Source organism: Carassius auratus, chromosome 43, assembly GCF_003368295.1.
Source record: "Carassius auratus strain Wakin chromosome 43, ASM336829v1, whole genome shotgun sequence".
Lineage (NCBI taxonomy): Eukaryota > Metazoa > Chordata > Actinopteri > Cypriniformes > Cyprinidae > Carassius > Carassius auratus.
Window position 1 is genome coordinate 16,721,575 of NC_039285.1, and position 15,146 is coordinate 16,736,720.

Below are 15,146 nucleotides of genomic sequence, written 5' to 3' on the forward strand. Positions count from 1 at the left end.
TGCATATACATCAAAATATTAACTGATTTAAAGAATGATACAATGCATATGCAGAATATATATATATATATATATATATATATATATATATATATATATATATATATATATATATATATATATATATATATATAGTTTCACAGCCAGCCTCCATAATTCAAGAGCTGACTTCAGTTCTTAAAAAAAAAGAAAGAAAAAAAAAACTTTAAAAAATGTGACTGATTTCTTTTTTATGTTTTATAGGGAACTCACATGAAAAACTCCGGGGATGAGGGGTTGTTGTCGCTGCTCGACGAGTTTTCTCGGAAGCCGCTGCTCACGAGCTTCTCGTACTTCTCTTTGTACGCGTCTCTCTCACGCACCAGTCTCGAGATCTCTTGTTTGAGGTGGTCCACCTGCTGCATGAGCTGGGTCTTCTCGCCCTCCAATACGTGCCTCTGTTGGACCCTCTTGTAGCGACACGACTGGGCATAGCCTCTGTTTTTGAGGGTTCTCCTCTTCTGTTTGAGTCGGATCACCTCTTCTTTGCTGACGCCGCGCAGGTGGCGGTTGAGCTCCCGCACGGACATGGTAACGAGTTGCTCGTCCGAGAAGCGGTCATCCAGGTGGGAGTGCTGGTGGTGGGTGCTAGAAGAGTTGTTGCTGGACTGGACCCCGGGAGTTTGGTGCTGCTGGTGGTGGCTGTGGTGATGATGGTGGTGGTGGTGGTGAGGAGCCCCGTTCTGCGCTGCAGCGGCGGCAATGACTGCGGACACCACCGCGGCGGCTGATCCCATCTCCTCTCCGGGCATGGTGCCTCCCGCCCCGGCTGCGCTACTGAATTGCTGCCCTCTAGCATAGCCGTCGAAGCTCTGGAGCTGATGTGTGCTGTTGATCAGCGCTTCAACCGCATCCTCGGGGCTGAAGCCCAAAGCCTCCGGGTTGAGCTGCTGCTGATAACCGGTCATCCAGTAGAAATCATCTAGGTGCGCCTTCTGCTCGCTCCCGGAGCCAGGGCTGGGCGCCGAGAAGCTTGGGGAAGGGGGAACCGAGCTGCAGGGCGTGCTCATCGGGGTGGAAGACAGGGAGCCCCCGGCGATCAGACGGCTGCACTGGCTGATGCTGCGATCGGGCTCCAGTGGCTCTTTCTTCACCTCAAACTTCATCAGATCGAAGTCATTAACATATTCCATGGCCAGGGGACTGGTGGGCAGGTCGGAGCTGCTCAGTGCCAACTCTGATGCCATCCTCTTGCTGCTGACCGTCCTCCAGAGCGGGTGAAGAGCTGCTGTCAACGCCGGCTGGATCGGGAGAGAGTGAGCCAGCTTGCTGTTTTTTATGCTTTACTTTTAGCAGGAAAACAAAGACTGCACAGGACTTTTCACTGCGCTTCTAACTCCAGATTATGAGCTCTCGTTGGCACAGTCTATTGCAAAGAAGCATCGGATCTCTTTCTCCTCTCTTTACAAGTGAATTTCGGCGGCCTTGGGTTTCAAACATTTAACACTTTAGTGACTCCTCGTGAGCAGACATCATCGTGGTCAAACGGGTGAGTGTAACTTAAAAGAAGTGCGCAAAATGCTGCTGACACAGATCGAGCTGAGAGAGCGTTTTTAAACTCGACACACTACCGTACAGTTTAAAAGCATTGCTGAGTTTTATAGCTTCAGTGACGGATCGGAGCGAGCCAATAGGCTCGCTGAATCTCTGAGGTCGTTAACATATCGGCTCGGAAACGAAAACTTTTCTCGTCAGCTGACTGTCATTTTGGAAATGCAAGAGGAAAGAACTGAATGGATGTCGAGCATTTAACTCTTTCGTCATTCCCTTTTCAAAATTGTAAATTAGTAACGCACGCGTGTGTGTGGAGGGTTTTTATTTATTTACTTAATTATTATATTATACAGTTAGCAGTATTGTCGAATAAGTCAACTGATTTGTTTTCCACATAATCATTATAAAACAACTATATATATATATATATATATATATATATATATATATATATATATATATATATATATATATATATATATATATATATATAGGCCTAACTATTATTTTTTTGCTAAACCTGAACATCAACTCTAAGCTATAATACAACATTATTATTGTTAGAAAGAAAATAAGATGAATTCAATTTATACAATTATTTGCAAATAAAGTTAAGTGTCTTCTTGGATAAATGGAACTTTTGGAAACTCAACAGTGCCCCCTTTTGGATAAAAATATAATTCTGTGTGCATGTAAGTTTCTAGTGATTTGCACAGGAGCGAGTTAAATCTGACAAAACCTCCCAAAAGTATTTTTGGAGACATCCAACTGTATAAAAACTAAAAGTTTTTTATACAAATATAAAATGAAGTAAATAGGCTATAATTTTAATTCAGTAGTTATGTTATAGTATGTATAACTTGCTCAGTGTTAAAACAATAGAAGTCAACAGAATTGTGTGTGTGTGTGTGTGTGTGTGTGTGTGTTGGGGGAGGTGGGGGATATACCTAGCTCTTGTATAATGTAATCAGACCTATTGGAAAGTGAAACTTTATATTCACGTTTATGTAGATATGAATGAATGAATGAATGAATGAATGAATGAATGAATGAATGAATGAATGAATGAATGAATGAATGAATGAATAAATGGGATATATGGCATTACAGTTTCAACAATACAGAGTGAAAATAAGGAATCATTTGTAGATGTACTTATACTGAACACAACAGCATTCACATAATATGTACTATGAGAGACTGTCTATTCTTTTCAGAATGGACAATCAGAAGGAACACATTGCATAATCTACTGTAGTTTATTGTACAAGTGATTTATCAAATACCTAAAATGCGCATGATCTGTTAACACTTTATATTTTAAGTAAACTATATTGTTTAATCTGACCAAATCAATCTCACTATATCAGTTTAAGTAATTTCTAAATAAGTTAAAAATAGATCCTAATAACTGCACATTTTCACTCAAAACTGCACTCTTTTCACCCTAATTCAGACATGAACTACAATAGGATGTAGTTCAGTGATCAACCAACTGATTCAAGCATAGATCAAGAAAACAGCCATAAAACTTCTTTATCAGGTCTTTGTGATCTGCCTCGTCTAGTCATAAATTAAACTACTCCTGTTTATTGCTCTTTTACTGGAGGTCAGGGGTTGATTACGGCAGTATTTCTTAATGATTTTTCTCTCCCTTTTATTCTTTAAGTATTCAGTTAGCATGAGTACAGTATAAAGTAATTTTTGCTTTGCATAATATAATTGACTGATTAATTATTGATGCCGTCTTAATCTTCAATTTCATGATTCTTACACTCTTGGTTTTTCCAGGATTTGAATTAACAGTCCAGTGTCATGCTCTGTAGAATAGTAAAAACCGTGCAATGATAAGTTGCTAATTTAGGAAAACTCTTAGGCTGGTGATACACGGGGCAAGATTTTAAACAATGTGGCTGGGCAACTTTGTGAAACTTTGCCACAACCTGGTGGGACACTGCACCCACGACTGATCTAAAGTATCCAGATAGAAATCTGTTACCCATTTTCAATGGGTAGGTGCCCAAGCAACATTGCTCAAAAAAAGTTGACCAGCAAAATTGCTCATAAAATTGTGCATGATCAACCTTATGTGACTTATGTTAGGTTTGACACTGCACCAACCATTTCATACCCTGCACAAAAGCCTATAATCATTTACTCAGTATCTTTTCTGGCAAAGTCTGCGAACTCATGTTAGGGATCTTTGGTATTTTTAGATGTTGGACTGAGACGAGTGTAATGATCTGTCCAACCGCTGGCAATGAATGATTACATCAATAGCTGTTACTGTATGTGTATGTGCACTGCATTTGCATTAGCCTAACTCTGCATTTGCTCTTTATATGTTCTGACAAAGCAATGCAATTGCTAAGTTTGTTGAACTTTAATTACATTGGTGCGTGTGTGTGCGTGTGTGTGTGTGTGTGTGTGTGTGTGTGTGTGTGTATATATATATATATATATATATATATATATATATATAGATAGATAGATAGATAGATAGATAGATAGATAGATAAATTAAAATGAATAATGCACTTTAACAAATAGTGTTTACTATTTCAGAAAAAATAAATAAAACATCATATCAGAGAGAAAAAAAAAAAAAAAAAAACATTTGAAAGAAATAAAAATCAAACATTTGTTTGGAATAAAGTCCTACAAAAGATTATGCAGTGACTAATGACAAAGTCTGGCAAAAACTGTGGCTCTTAACAGCACAGACTCATAGGAGTGAAACATTTTGCTTTGCTAAATTTAGTTTCAGTGTTAAATGAATGACTAAACCTCACACTGTGTTTTAACAAGTGATTTTCCAGGTGTCAAGCTATTTTTCTGACCACACAGAAAATGAAAATACTGACTGATACCACACAATCAATTGTAGTGTGTAATGTAAAGCTGTGTGGTGTAGGATTTTGTACCGATGAGATTTCAATAATTTTGTCCACTGATTCCATTCAGTATCAGATAGCATTTGAATATTAGATTGAAATTTGAATAATATTACTGCTTATTTACATTATTATTTCTAATATAACAAGTTACAATCTGCAAATATCACAAAACATACATACATTTTATTTATTATTTATTTGCTATGCATTTTGTAAAGTACATGGTGTACCTAATGTAAAATGTAATTATTTGATTATAATGTAATTATTATAATGTAATTAATGTAAAAATGTAATTATGCGTTGCTTGCAATGACTTTACATATGGATAGAACATTTCCTACTTCTTTTCAAACCACACAAACACCCACACTGTGTGCTTACCCCACAGTTCAACCACAAGTGCAACAAAATGCCTCTGCAAATTACTGTAATCTCGATTATGTCAAAGCACATTGGTGAGAAAATGAAATGCAAAAAAAAAAAAAAAAAAAAAAAATAGATCAAGGACTTCTTCAAGAAGAGGATATTACTCCATGACCCCATGTCAATTCATTTGCAATCGCTCACAAGTCCAAATCATGACAGCCCTCATTCCTAATCAATAATAATAATAATGATAATAAATAAAAAAAAATAAAAAAAACAGGTTGGAACAGTGAAATTGAGGAATATGAGACTTTCAATACATAAAGTGAAGTCGAAAGAGAAAGAAGGCTAAAACTGAATAAACTGTGAGTCAAGAGCAAGTAGGAAGTGATCCAGAACAATCGACCAAGGGTGGTATGCAACACAGGCTTTTTGGAAGAATATCCGTATTGCTGTTGTCCATACTATTTGTTTGTGTATTTTTATTTTTATTTTTTTTTGCCAAAAGTGACATACAATAAGCAATTTGTCACAGAACCAAGCAAAAATTGTTTACAATGGCAGGTTTAATAGAAAGGCATACAGTGAAATCATACAATCACCGGTAGGGGTGTAATGATATTTAAACCAAACCGAAGTACCTCGAAACATCACCCACACTACGTACCGCGGTATCTCGTGGCGTGCTGTGAAACTCTCTTGGCCTAACCCACCCCCGAAGAAGCACTTTAAATGCTACATAAAATTGTAATGAGAACAAGGATATGCCATGTTTCAACACTTGAAAATAATGCGGACTATGGTGATTCAGGGCGCAGTGTGAGCAGCACAAACGACAATGCAGAATATTAATAACTATGACTGGGATTGCCATATACATAACATTATCACGAGAACTCATTTATAATAAAACACTGCAGATTTTTCTGTACGTTGAGCAGCACAGACACGTTCACTTGTGCATTCAGGTCATTTTGTGCAGGTATAAGTCGTAATATTAAAGTTATTTAGTATATATAATGATGGGTATCCTATATGATATAAATCATATAAATTAAATCCTGTTGATTAAATGCCAGCTTTCAAAGTGGTTTGTTGTAGGCTACTGGATCTTGAGTGTGTGCAGCTCAAAACAGAAAAGCAGAACATTAATAACCTATGTCATTACTATATAATAAGTGCACTACTGTAATAATGTTGTTCTTGGGGTTTAGCTGATGTTTTTGTCCATGGAAGGAGTTACACATTCTGACTATTTAACTTAGTTCAAGTTCAATTGTGTTTGATTTTGTGCAAAACAAATACCTGAATTTTATTGTGGGCGTTGTGCGTAATTTTACACATTCCTGGGAATTCTGTGATCATAAAGCGGGCTGTTAACAAATCGGATGGTTAAAGAAAACGTAAATATATACTGTAAAAGCGCAGAGAGCAATGTTATGCATTTGACGCCTTTCCTGTGGCATTGTTTCTATGCAACAGAATAAATAGCTGCTGGCTTGATGATGCAAATGAACTGTGGTTATGACCCAAATAAAATAATATGAACACAGTGGGAGGGGGAGCATTCTCGGGTGTGGACCAGGCAAGTGAACCAGGTTTGAAAGCACCCTGAGTAGACCTACTAGGTCCCATTCAAGACTGAGTCCAAATGCCCCCAAATCCATGACAATAAGAATGTGTGTGTGTGTGTGTGTTTATTACACATACATAACATTATTATTTATAAGGATTATTACGAAAACCCGGTCAATTTATCATTATTGCAATTATCTAATCAACGAATCACATGGCAGTTGCTTCAATGCATTTAGGGGTGTGGTCCTGGTCAGGACAATCCCCTGAACTCCAAACTGAATGTCAGAATGGGAAAGAAAGGTGATTTAAGCAATTTTGAGTGTGGCATGGTTGTTGGTGCCAGACGGGCCGGTCTGAGTATTTCACAATCTGCTCAGTTACTGGGATTTTCACGCACAACCATTTCTAGGGTTTACAAAGAATGGTGTGAAAAGGTAAAAACATCCAGTATGAGGCAGTCCTGTGGGCGAAAATGCCTTGTTGATGCTAGAGGTCAGAGGAGAATGGGCCGACTGATTCAAGCTGATAGAAGAGCAACTTTGACTGAAATAACCACTCGTTACAACCGAGGTATGCAGCAAAGCATTTGTGAGCCACAACACGCACAACCTTGAGGCAGATGGGCTACAACAGCCCCCGGGAAGCACTCATCTCCACTAAAAATTTAAAAAAGAGGCTACAATTTGCACGAGCTCATCAAAATTGGACAGTTGAAGACTGGAAAAATGTTGCCTGGTCTGATGAGTCTCGATTTCTGTTGAGACATTCAGATGGTCAGAATTTGAGTCAGAATTTGGCGTAGACAGAATGAGAACATGGATCCATCATGCCTTGTTGCCACTGTGCAGGCTGGTGGTGGTGGTGTAATGGTGTGGGGGATGTTTTCTTGGCACACTTTAGGCCCCTTAGTGCCAATTGGGCATCGTTTAAATGCCATGGCCTACCTGAGCATTGTTTCTGACCATGTCCAACCCTTTATGACCACCATGTACCCATCCTACTTCCCATGGCTACTTCCAGCAGGATATAATGCAACATGTCACAAAGCTAGAATAATTTCAAATTGGTTTCTTGAACCAATGGCCATCACAGTCACCAGATCACAATCCAATAGAGCATCTTTGGGATGTGGTGGAACGGGAGCTTCGTGCCCTGGTTGTGCATCCCACAAATCTCCATCAACTGCATGATGCTATCCTATCAATATGGGCCAACATTTCTAAAGAATGCTTTCAGCACCTTGTTGAATCAATGCCACGAAGAATTAAGGCAGTTCTGAAGGCGAAAGGGGCTCAAACACAGTAGTAGTATGGTGTTCCTAATAATCCTTTAGGTGAGTGTATATGGCATACAGCTAATGCAACAGGAGGCTCCTCCAAATTCTAGACCAGGTTTATGACCAGTCACAGTAGAAGGAAACATTTCTAGAGAAATTTGCCAATGCAAAACTCAACATTGATAGATCTGAAAGTTCCAAGGATGTTTTGCTGTGAATCATGAAGTACAGTTGAAAAAAAGAAAAAAGGGGGATTTTATTAAATTATGAGATGATTTATTCAGTTTTTACTTCTGAAATCTGTACATTTAACAGTCTTGTTAGATGTATTAATTTCTCAACATATTGCCATATTGACTAATTATAATTTATGCATATATATATATATATATATATATATATATATATATATATATATATATATATATATATATATATATATATACTGTAAAATACTGTAAACATGCTACAGAAAATGATTGCTAATATGTTAACAGTAAGTTGCCATACAGGGGAAAACTGTAAAATATCTAACCAGCCATTTCATATAATTTTACAGTAAAATGCAGTTAATTGTTAATTTTTTCGAAGTAAAAAAGAACAAATAAATGTATAAATTTACAGTCAAAAACTGTAACCTAATATTCCTAGAATATAATTGCATTACACTCGACATTAAAAATTTGAAAGAACACACATTTTATTCAAATAATCATGTTTTAATAGTTTTTTGTTATCAGTAGTGTATTTTAGGGTTTTATGTTACATCTGCTGTTTTTTAATGAATGTTTATTGTATTATTTAAGTGTCATGTGTGTTACCATGATGGTGTTTTATGTTAGCGTGAATAACTCTTCTGTATAATATTTACTTCAGCCTACTTGTGATGAACTTTGATTCTTCGTGTGGCTCTCTCTTTTATCGCCTACATCATTATGGTGGTTGTCAGTATATGTAAAAGTTTATGTTATAAGACAGATTTCAGTAGCAGTGTGAATTGTTGCATTTACTGGTTTACGTTCAAAATGTAAATTACAGTGTTACACTGGTCACTTTACAGTTCTGTGATGTATACATTTTTTTTTTTTTTTTTTTTTTTACAAAATTATTGGCAACCACAGCTGCCAAAATTATTTTGTATAAAATGTTTCCCAGAGGTTTACAAATTGTCAAAAATACTGGCTCAATGATTTCAGGGAGTTAGTGGGTTCACCTAATGGACCTTTTGATATTTTTGCAGGTATAGCTCACCAGTTGAATAACAAACCACATGAAGCAACACTGCGGTATAGTTTGTGGACTTAATTTTCCTCCGGCTGTCACCTACACAAATTTTTAAGGCATCACAGGCTTATTTTAGATAGGCTGTCTCAAACTGTATGCAGTGTAGTTGCTGATATGCATTGCTGTAAGCACAGATCTTTTTGGTGGAGAATCAGTGAGGACAGCAATAGCAAGGCTCAGCTGCTTATAGAATCAGATAATAATCACTTCCCATGACTCTCAATTTCACATAAATCAAGTTTTGATGACGATGGTGGGCATGCTTAAAAAGGTGTGCTTCAAAAGAAATGCATAAGTGAACATCGGCCAAAGGTTGTACGTCATCAACAAACCTGATTCAGCAGTCATGACAGACTGTGAGAAGTTTGAATATGAAAAGCTTGTATAACCTTTTTTTTAGTGTCCAGTGGGGCATCTCATTCTCTGTCTGCAATGAATATAATAATAAAAATGTGGGTTACAAGGTGGAATATATTTGAAACTTTATTAAAAAACTCATGACAAAACAAAACAAATGGCACCTGTTAAGTTCACACATATTCTCTCTCTCCACTTTTTTTCCCCATCTTCACATAAGACCATTTTCCCCTCATTAAAGCTTCAGGGGAAACAAAGAAAAGAGAAACTAATATCACTAGAAAAAAAAAAAAAAATAAATAAATAAATAAATAATAATAATAATAATAATAATAATAATAAACGTAATTATAAATAAAATATTTGAAAACACAACATTTATATATTATTATAAATTGGTAAATTTCCTCAGTGATTTTCATAATTTGTTTTGATCAAATGCTTAACAGAGGTCAAAGCAAATAATGGACATCCTCGTAGTCTTGTAGACTATAAATTGTTGTACAAATGTGAAAATACAGCTTTACAGCTCTGCAGTGATTATTGCATATGTTACAATAATCAATAATACTACAAGTTAACTTACATGTCATTTACATTTCTGTCTGTGGCTACATCTACAATGCAAGTCTTAATGCACAGATCTGATCTTTTGACAATATCTAATTTTTGGGCCCTTCTGTTTACATTCACTTTAGACATGACGGGTTATACAATATCTGTATTTAAATTAATTCCCACCCAAAAGGATTGTCTGCAGTTATGGCTTTATTATGCATATGCTAGACCCTCGGGTTTGACATGGCCGTGCTATTAAAATTATTTATATAATTCACGTTGAGTGGCCATTATTATTTACCAGCATGGACAATGACTGTCATGGATGTTTTTCAGGACTGAACGTATAAATAACAGAAAAAAAAAATGGTACATTTCATTTGTTAGGCTTATTTATCTACAGCTAGTCAGAGGTATAATTCTTTAGTGAAATTAACTGTCTTTATGGGCAAAAGTGTCCATCCACGCATTGTGAGTTCTGGGGGAATCGGATATGTCTGTTCAGACACATGTCCAATTATCGGATATGTATCTGATTTAAAACCACATTTAGAAGTGTCTCAGATCAGATGCAAAAAAAAAAAAAAAAAATCAGAAAAATCGGATCTCGTGCGGATTTTTGTGTTTACACATGTACAACAAATTCCGATCTGTATAAGATGTGAGCAAAAAAAAAAATCTGATATTTTTGTGCCAGTGTAAACACAGCCTCTCAGACATTTTGTGACATTATGAGACATTATGTGATATATTACAGGCATATGGATAAGGTCACGGTCCTGTAATTTTCAGCCAATTGCGTCGGTAGCTGAATTGAATTACAATAAAATTTCCACCAGCCACAACTCTTATTGACCGAAAGGTTTACTTTGAACTTTAACCTCATATCTCATCACAAATAAACAGAGCTAAGATGTCAGATCTTCACACGAAAATGAATTTCCTTCATCTATACTTAGTAAGTAAACTCATGCTACTTGGTTGTTTTCTGATTCAATCAATTGTTTTCTCATTGATTTGGAAAACCAAGATAACAAAACCATAAGGGGGTTTGGGGAGGGGTGTGTTATGTGTATGTGTGTGTGTGTGTGTGCGTGTGGTGGTGGTGGGGGGGGGGGGTTGCTAACTACTAACTGCTCATTTAAGTTTAATAATACATTTGACAAAGCATTATATATATACACATATAACTACAGTCGAAATCAACTGGGAACCTCTTTTGAGCATAATGATAATAATCAAAATGAAAAGCAAAAAATAGAGAGCTATTAATGGCACATTTTCAGAAATGATGTGATCTAAATCTGCAAAGCTTCTGTTCTGACCTATATTCACAGTCTGAGTTGTGGGTTGACCTGTGTGAACATATATGTGATCAGTTCAACTGAAAGAGAGAGAAGGAAGTTGGAAAACAAGTACGTGAGTGAAGACATGACACTCGTGACAGAGTCTGAAACTATTCTTGCATGCACAGTGAAGAGGATGTGATGTTCAAACGGACTATCTTCATGATCATATATGACAGAAACAGAGAAAAAAGCCTCTCAGTTGCGGTTGCATGAACTGCTTTGGTTTTGTAAAAAAAACATGTTTTGCAGCACATTGCATGTGAAGATGTGAAGCATCATGTCAAGTCATCCAAACCAATGTGTGTGTTTTTTTTTTTGTTTTTTTTTTTTACCAACAGCAGAAAAGCATGATGGAGAGTACATGCTAGTGATTTTTATGTTTTTTTTTTTTTTTTTTTTTTTGAGAACTTCATGAAATAGGGTTTAATGACTGGAATGAGTTAAAGAGACCATGGGAAAGCAGCTAAGGAAAAGCAAACATAGATAATACATAATTTCATCCCTCCAGCTCCTTCTATATAGTCCTCAGTTTACACTTACTTAGTCTGAAGTGAATCCAAAGCCTTTCTGTTGATAGAAATATGTGTTCATAAGACAATTGCAGATTGTTTGCGCAAAAGAAAAGATTTAACTAACAAGACTGGACTCGCAGGAGACACATTACACTTAAATGTTCAATTAAGTTGAATACCATCATAAAATATAATAAAAAATACATTTACTAGACACTTTCTATTCACACTTCTTTTCAAAATATAATCGTAGGAAGCAAAAAGTGCTTAAGGGTTAGATAGTATATTAGCTTAGCATAGCGACAAAACACGTCAATTTATAAGATAAATACAATGTTACTGCTCTAAACTCACTCTATTATCTCGGTCAAGTGTTTAAAATAACATAAACTAACCTTATACTATACTATGTGATTGTTTTAAATTAGGTATGTTAGCTAGCTAGCAGTTACAACGTTTACATTTCCAGTAATTTCGGATCGTGCTCAGGTTTTTACTGGAAAATCTGTGAATCTCTGTATTGTGAATCTCTAAACTATTGAAAAAATGTTCACTGAAATATCAGTGAACGCGCGCAAGTTAACCTTAATGAAGTTATGTGTTTAGATGAACATTAATGTATAATGAGTCAAGAATCAAACTACCAAAATACACAGAAAATAATGAACTAAAAATCAGAAATCTTAAACACAAGGCAAATTTACATTACGAGACAACACGAGAAAATCTAGCCATGCATCACCTCCATTATGACAGGCCAACTGTCCCTCTCTGATTCAACAAATAAAACAAATAAAACAAATAAAACATGTTGCTCTTCCAAAGCAGTTCATTAATTACATGGATTCAATATGTACATTTTATTTAGAAAATTGTTGTTATCCTTGATTTTTAATATTACAAGTAAAACATATGATGGTTAATTTAATATATTTTCCTTTTAATTATTATTATTATTATTTTTTTTTATATATATCCTCTAACACAATGAGTCTTGTTTTACAACCACGTTTAGCCATACATTGTTATAATGTTCCAAGAGAAAAGGTTTAAAACCATTTCATTTATTGAATTATCCTCAGAGCCCTAAAATTTTTCCAGACTCTAAACATCGAAACATCTACTGTAATTCATGTGAAAAAAAAAAAAAAAAGGAAATAAATAAAGAAACCCATGCCGTTATTAATCAAAGATCTTCCCTTAGAGTTTACATAGGAGCCAAGTCGGATGTTCCTACACTCTGTTCAGCAAAAGGGCCCTTGTGGAATCTCAATTTTCACCCGGCTTCCAGAATGTGGGCAGTGATGTGAGTAATTACATTAATCCATTTATCATCCACTGCCTGGGCAACCAGGGAGACTACAGCAGGGTAAAGACCAGAGGGCAGGCATTATGACAGACATGTCCTGCTATTATTGACATCCAGTTGAGGTGGTTTGGTTGTTCAAACACATTTTAAGGCCACTGACTGGATATAACAGCAGTTTGGCCTATTATTCAAGTATGTGACCATGACTTTGTGCCCTTTTAGCCCATCCGAAAACAAGCAGCAGTAAACCATCAGCATGACACAACCATGAGAAAACTATCAACAGACACAAAACATTTGAGGACACAGAGGAGTTAAAAGGTTTTGGGTCAGAAGAGGTTGACCACAGTAAAGCCCCTTTCACACTGCGATTCCGGCAAATACACGGGTAAAGTGTTCCGGCAATTGTTCCCGGGTCGCTAGATTTTGCACTTTCACACTGCCAATGACCCGGCTTGCTTTCACACACAACCCGTAAAGATCCCGTTACGACACATGACATCAGGGCGTGAAGTGTAATGTACAAGTCAAAAACGTTAGGCACGTTATACTTTCACTGAAGCTGGCGAACGATCTCAGCATCAGCGCTAAAAGTGAGGAACTAACTGATCTCTGCTTCATTACAGTTTGCACATATTTTTTCGTCGCAAACTTTGATCTTCCTTCAAAACAGCCGGTAAATGAGCCGCGCGATAACATGCATCATCACTACGACACGGCATTAGATCTGGCTTTTGTTCACACAGCGCTCATCCCGGGATTGAAAACGGCAATGTTACTAGGTCCCCGAGCCGGGTTCAATGCCAGAATCAATCCCAGGACGTGTTTGCTTTCACACAGAAGGTGACCTGGCAATGTTCCGGCAATTTGCCGGGTCCGACGTGCAAAGGGGATTAAGTATTTGACAGGAACTGTTGTAGTTGCACTTTTGAGTCTTCCAAGGTTTATGAATGTAAGAATAAGAAAATATTCTGATACATCCAATTTGTCCTGTTTGAAACACTCACACAGAAAAAAATTCTGTAAAATTAATCATGAAGTAATTCATACGTAAATGGCCACACTGGACTGAATGCAACAATTTAGATTAAGGTTTTATGACCCATTTACACAGATTTACACTCAATTAGTTATCTATGTGTTAAAAAATAACAGTGGACAGTGGTTTGTGAATGCTAATGATTAGCCTAAATAATTTGATTGGATTCATCCCATCATGTGACCCATGATTTGTCTGTATGTGTATTCAGAGCCACTGAGCAACAGACTTTCAAAAAAAAAAAAAAAAAAACGCATGCTAATAATGCGCAATAAAATAATTAACAGTGTTAACCAATTAATTGCACTAATAATGTGTTAACCTGCCGAGCCCTAATAAATACACACACACACACACACACATACACACCCATACACACTGTAGCTGTCTGAAATATATATTAAGTCGTGCTAGAAAGGAATATATTCAGGAACATTCAAAGTAGAGCTGTTTTCATTTACCACAAGAAAGCGTACCTTTGATTTAGTCATGGCAGGCCTACACAAGTGGATCTGTAATGTCAGTAATTCAGATATGTTTCACTGATAAACTTATAGTGGTTTTGTGTGCAGGAACTGTGTATATATGCCTAAAGATGACTAACCGTTTGGTACCTATCAATGACTGTAGTTTATAAAAATCTGCTTTCTCATTTGCTTTCCAGGAGATTCTTGCCAGAGTAACCACATTGCCTGTTCAGTAAGTTGTGCAGCTTTACTCAAGGTAAACATTCATTCTCGATCAAACCAGATATGTTGTACCATTCTGACATTCAGGCATTATTCATTGTATTGTTGGATTGTTTGACCTATTTTTTCTCTATGATGTCAGCGTTTTAATCAGTTTTACTGTTGTCATGACCAAGTAATTCTGAAAAAAAAAAAAATGTGAAAACTAGTTGGTGTCATCAAAACAAGGTCAATTTGGGCAAATACATTTATATACCAAGTTAAAATTACAATTTGATCAAGATGCTGATGTTTATTTTTACAATAACACACAGATTTGGGTGTACCTGTGACATGCATGACATCCTCTGACCTTTCTTCTCACACCCCAGGAGAACTGTAATAAATCATCCTTTA

At 36.4% G+C, this 15,146-nt stretch overlaps 1 protein-coding gene and 1 long non-coding RNA gene across 4 annotated transcripts in view; one reads left to right on the top strand and one right to left on the bottom strand.

The window, feature by feature from the left end:
• mafa (MAF bZIP transcription factor a) overlaps positions 1 to 1,851 on the bottom strand; it is a 111,956-nt gene extending 110,105 nt beyond the window's left edge. For 2 of the 3 annotated variants that reach the window (XM_026231248.1, XM_026231249.1), the window contains exon 1: positions 253 to 1,850. In XM_026231248.1, coding sequence (XP_026087033.1) covers positions 253 to 1,226 — 974 coding nt within the window. In that variant the 5' untranslated portion in view covers positions 1,227 to 1,850. Of the gene's footprint in view, positions 1 to 252 lie in introns of all 3 variants that reach the window. The other variant, XM_026231247.1, reaches the window with a different exon arrangement.
• On the top strand, positions 1,415 to 14,941 carry LOC113061807 (uncharacterized). Its single transcript, XR_003278432.1, has 2 exons — positions 1,415 to 1,528; positions 14,726 to 14,941. It is a non-coding gene; the product is annotated as an uncharacterized LOC113061807 (long non-coding RNA).
• The last annotated feature ends 205 nt before the right edge of the window (positions 14,942 to 15,146 follow it).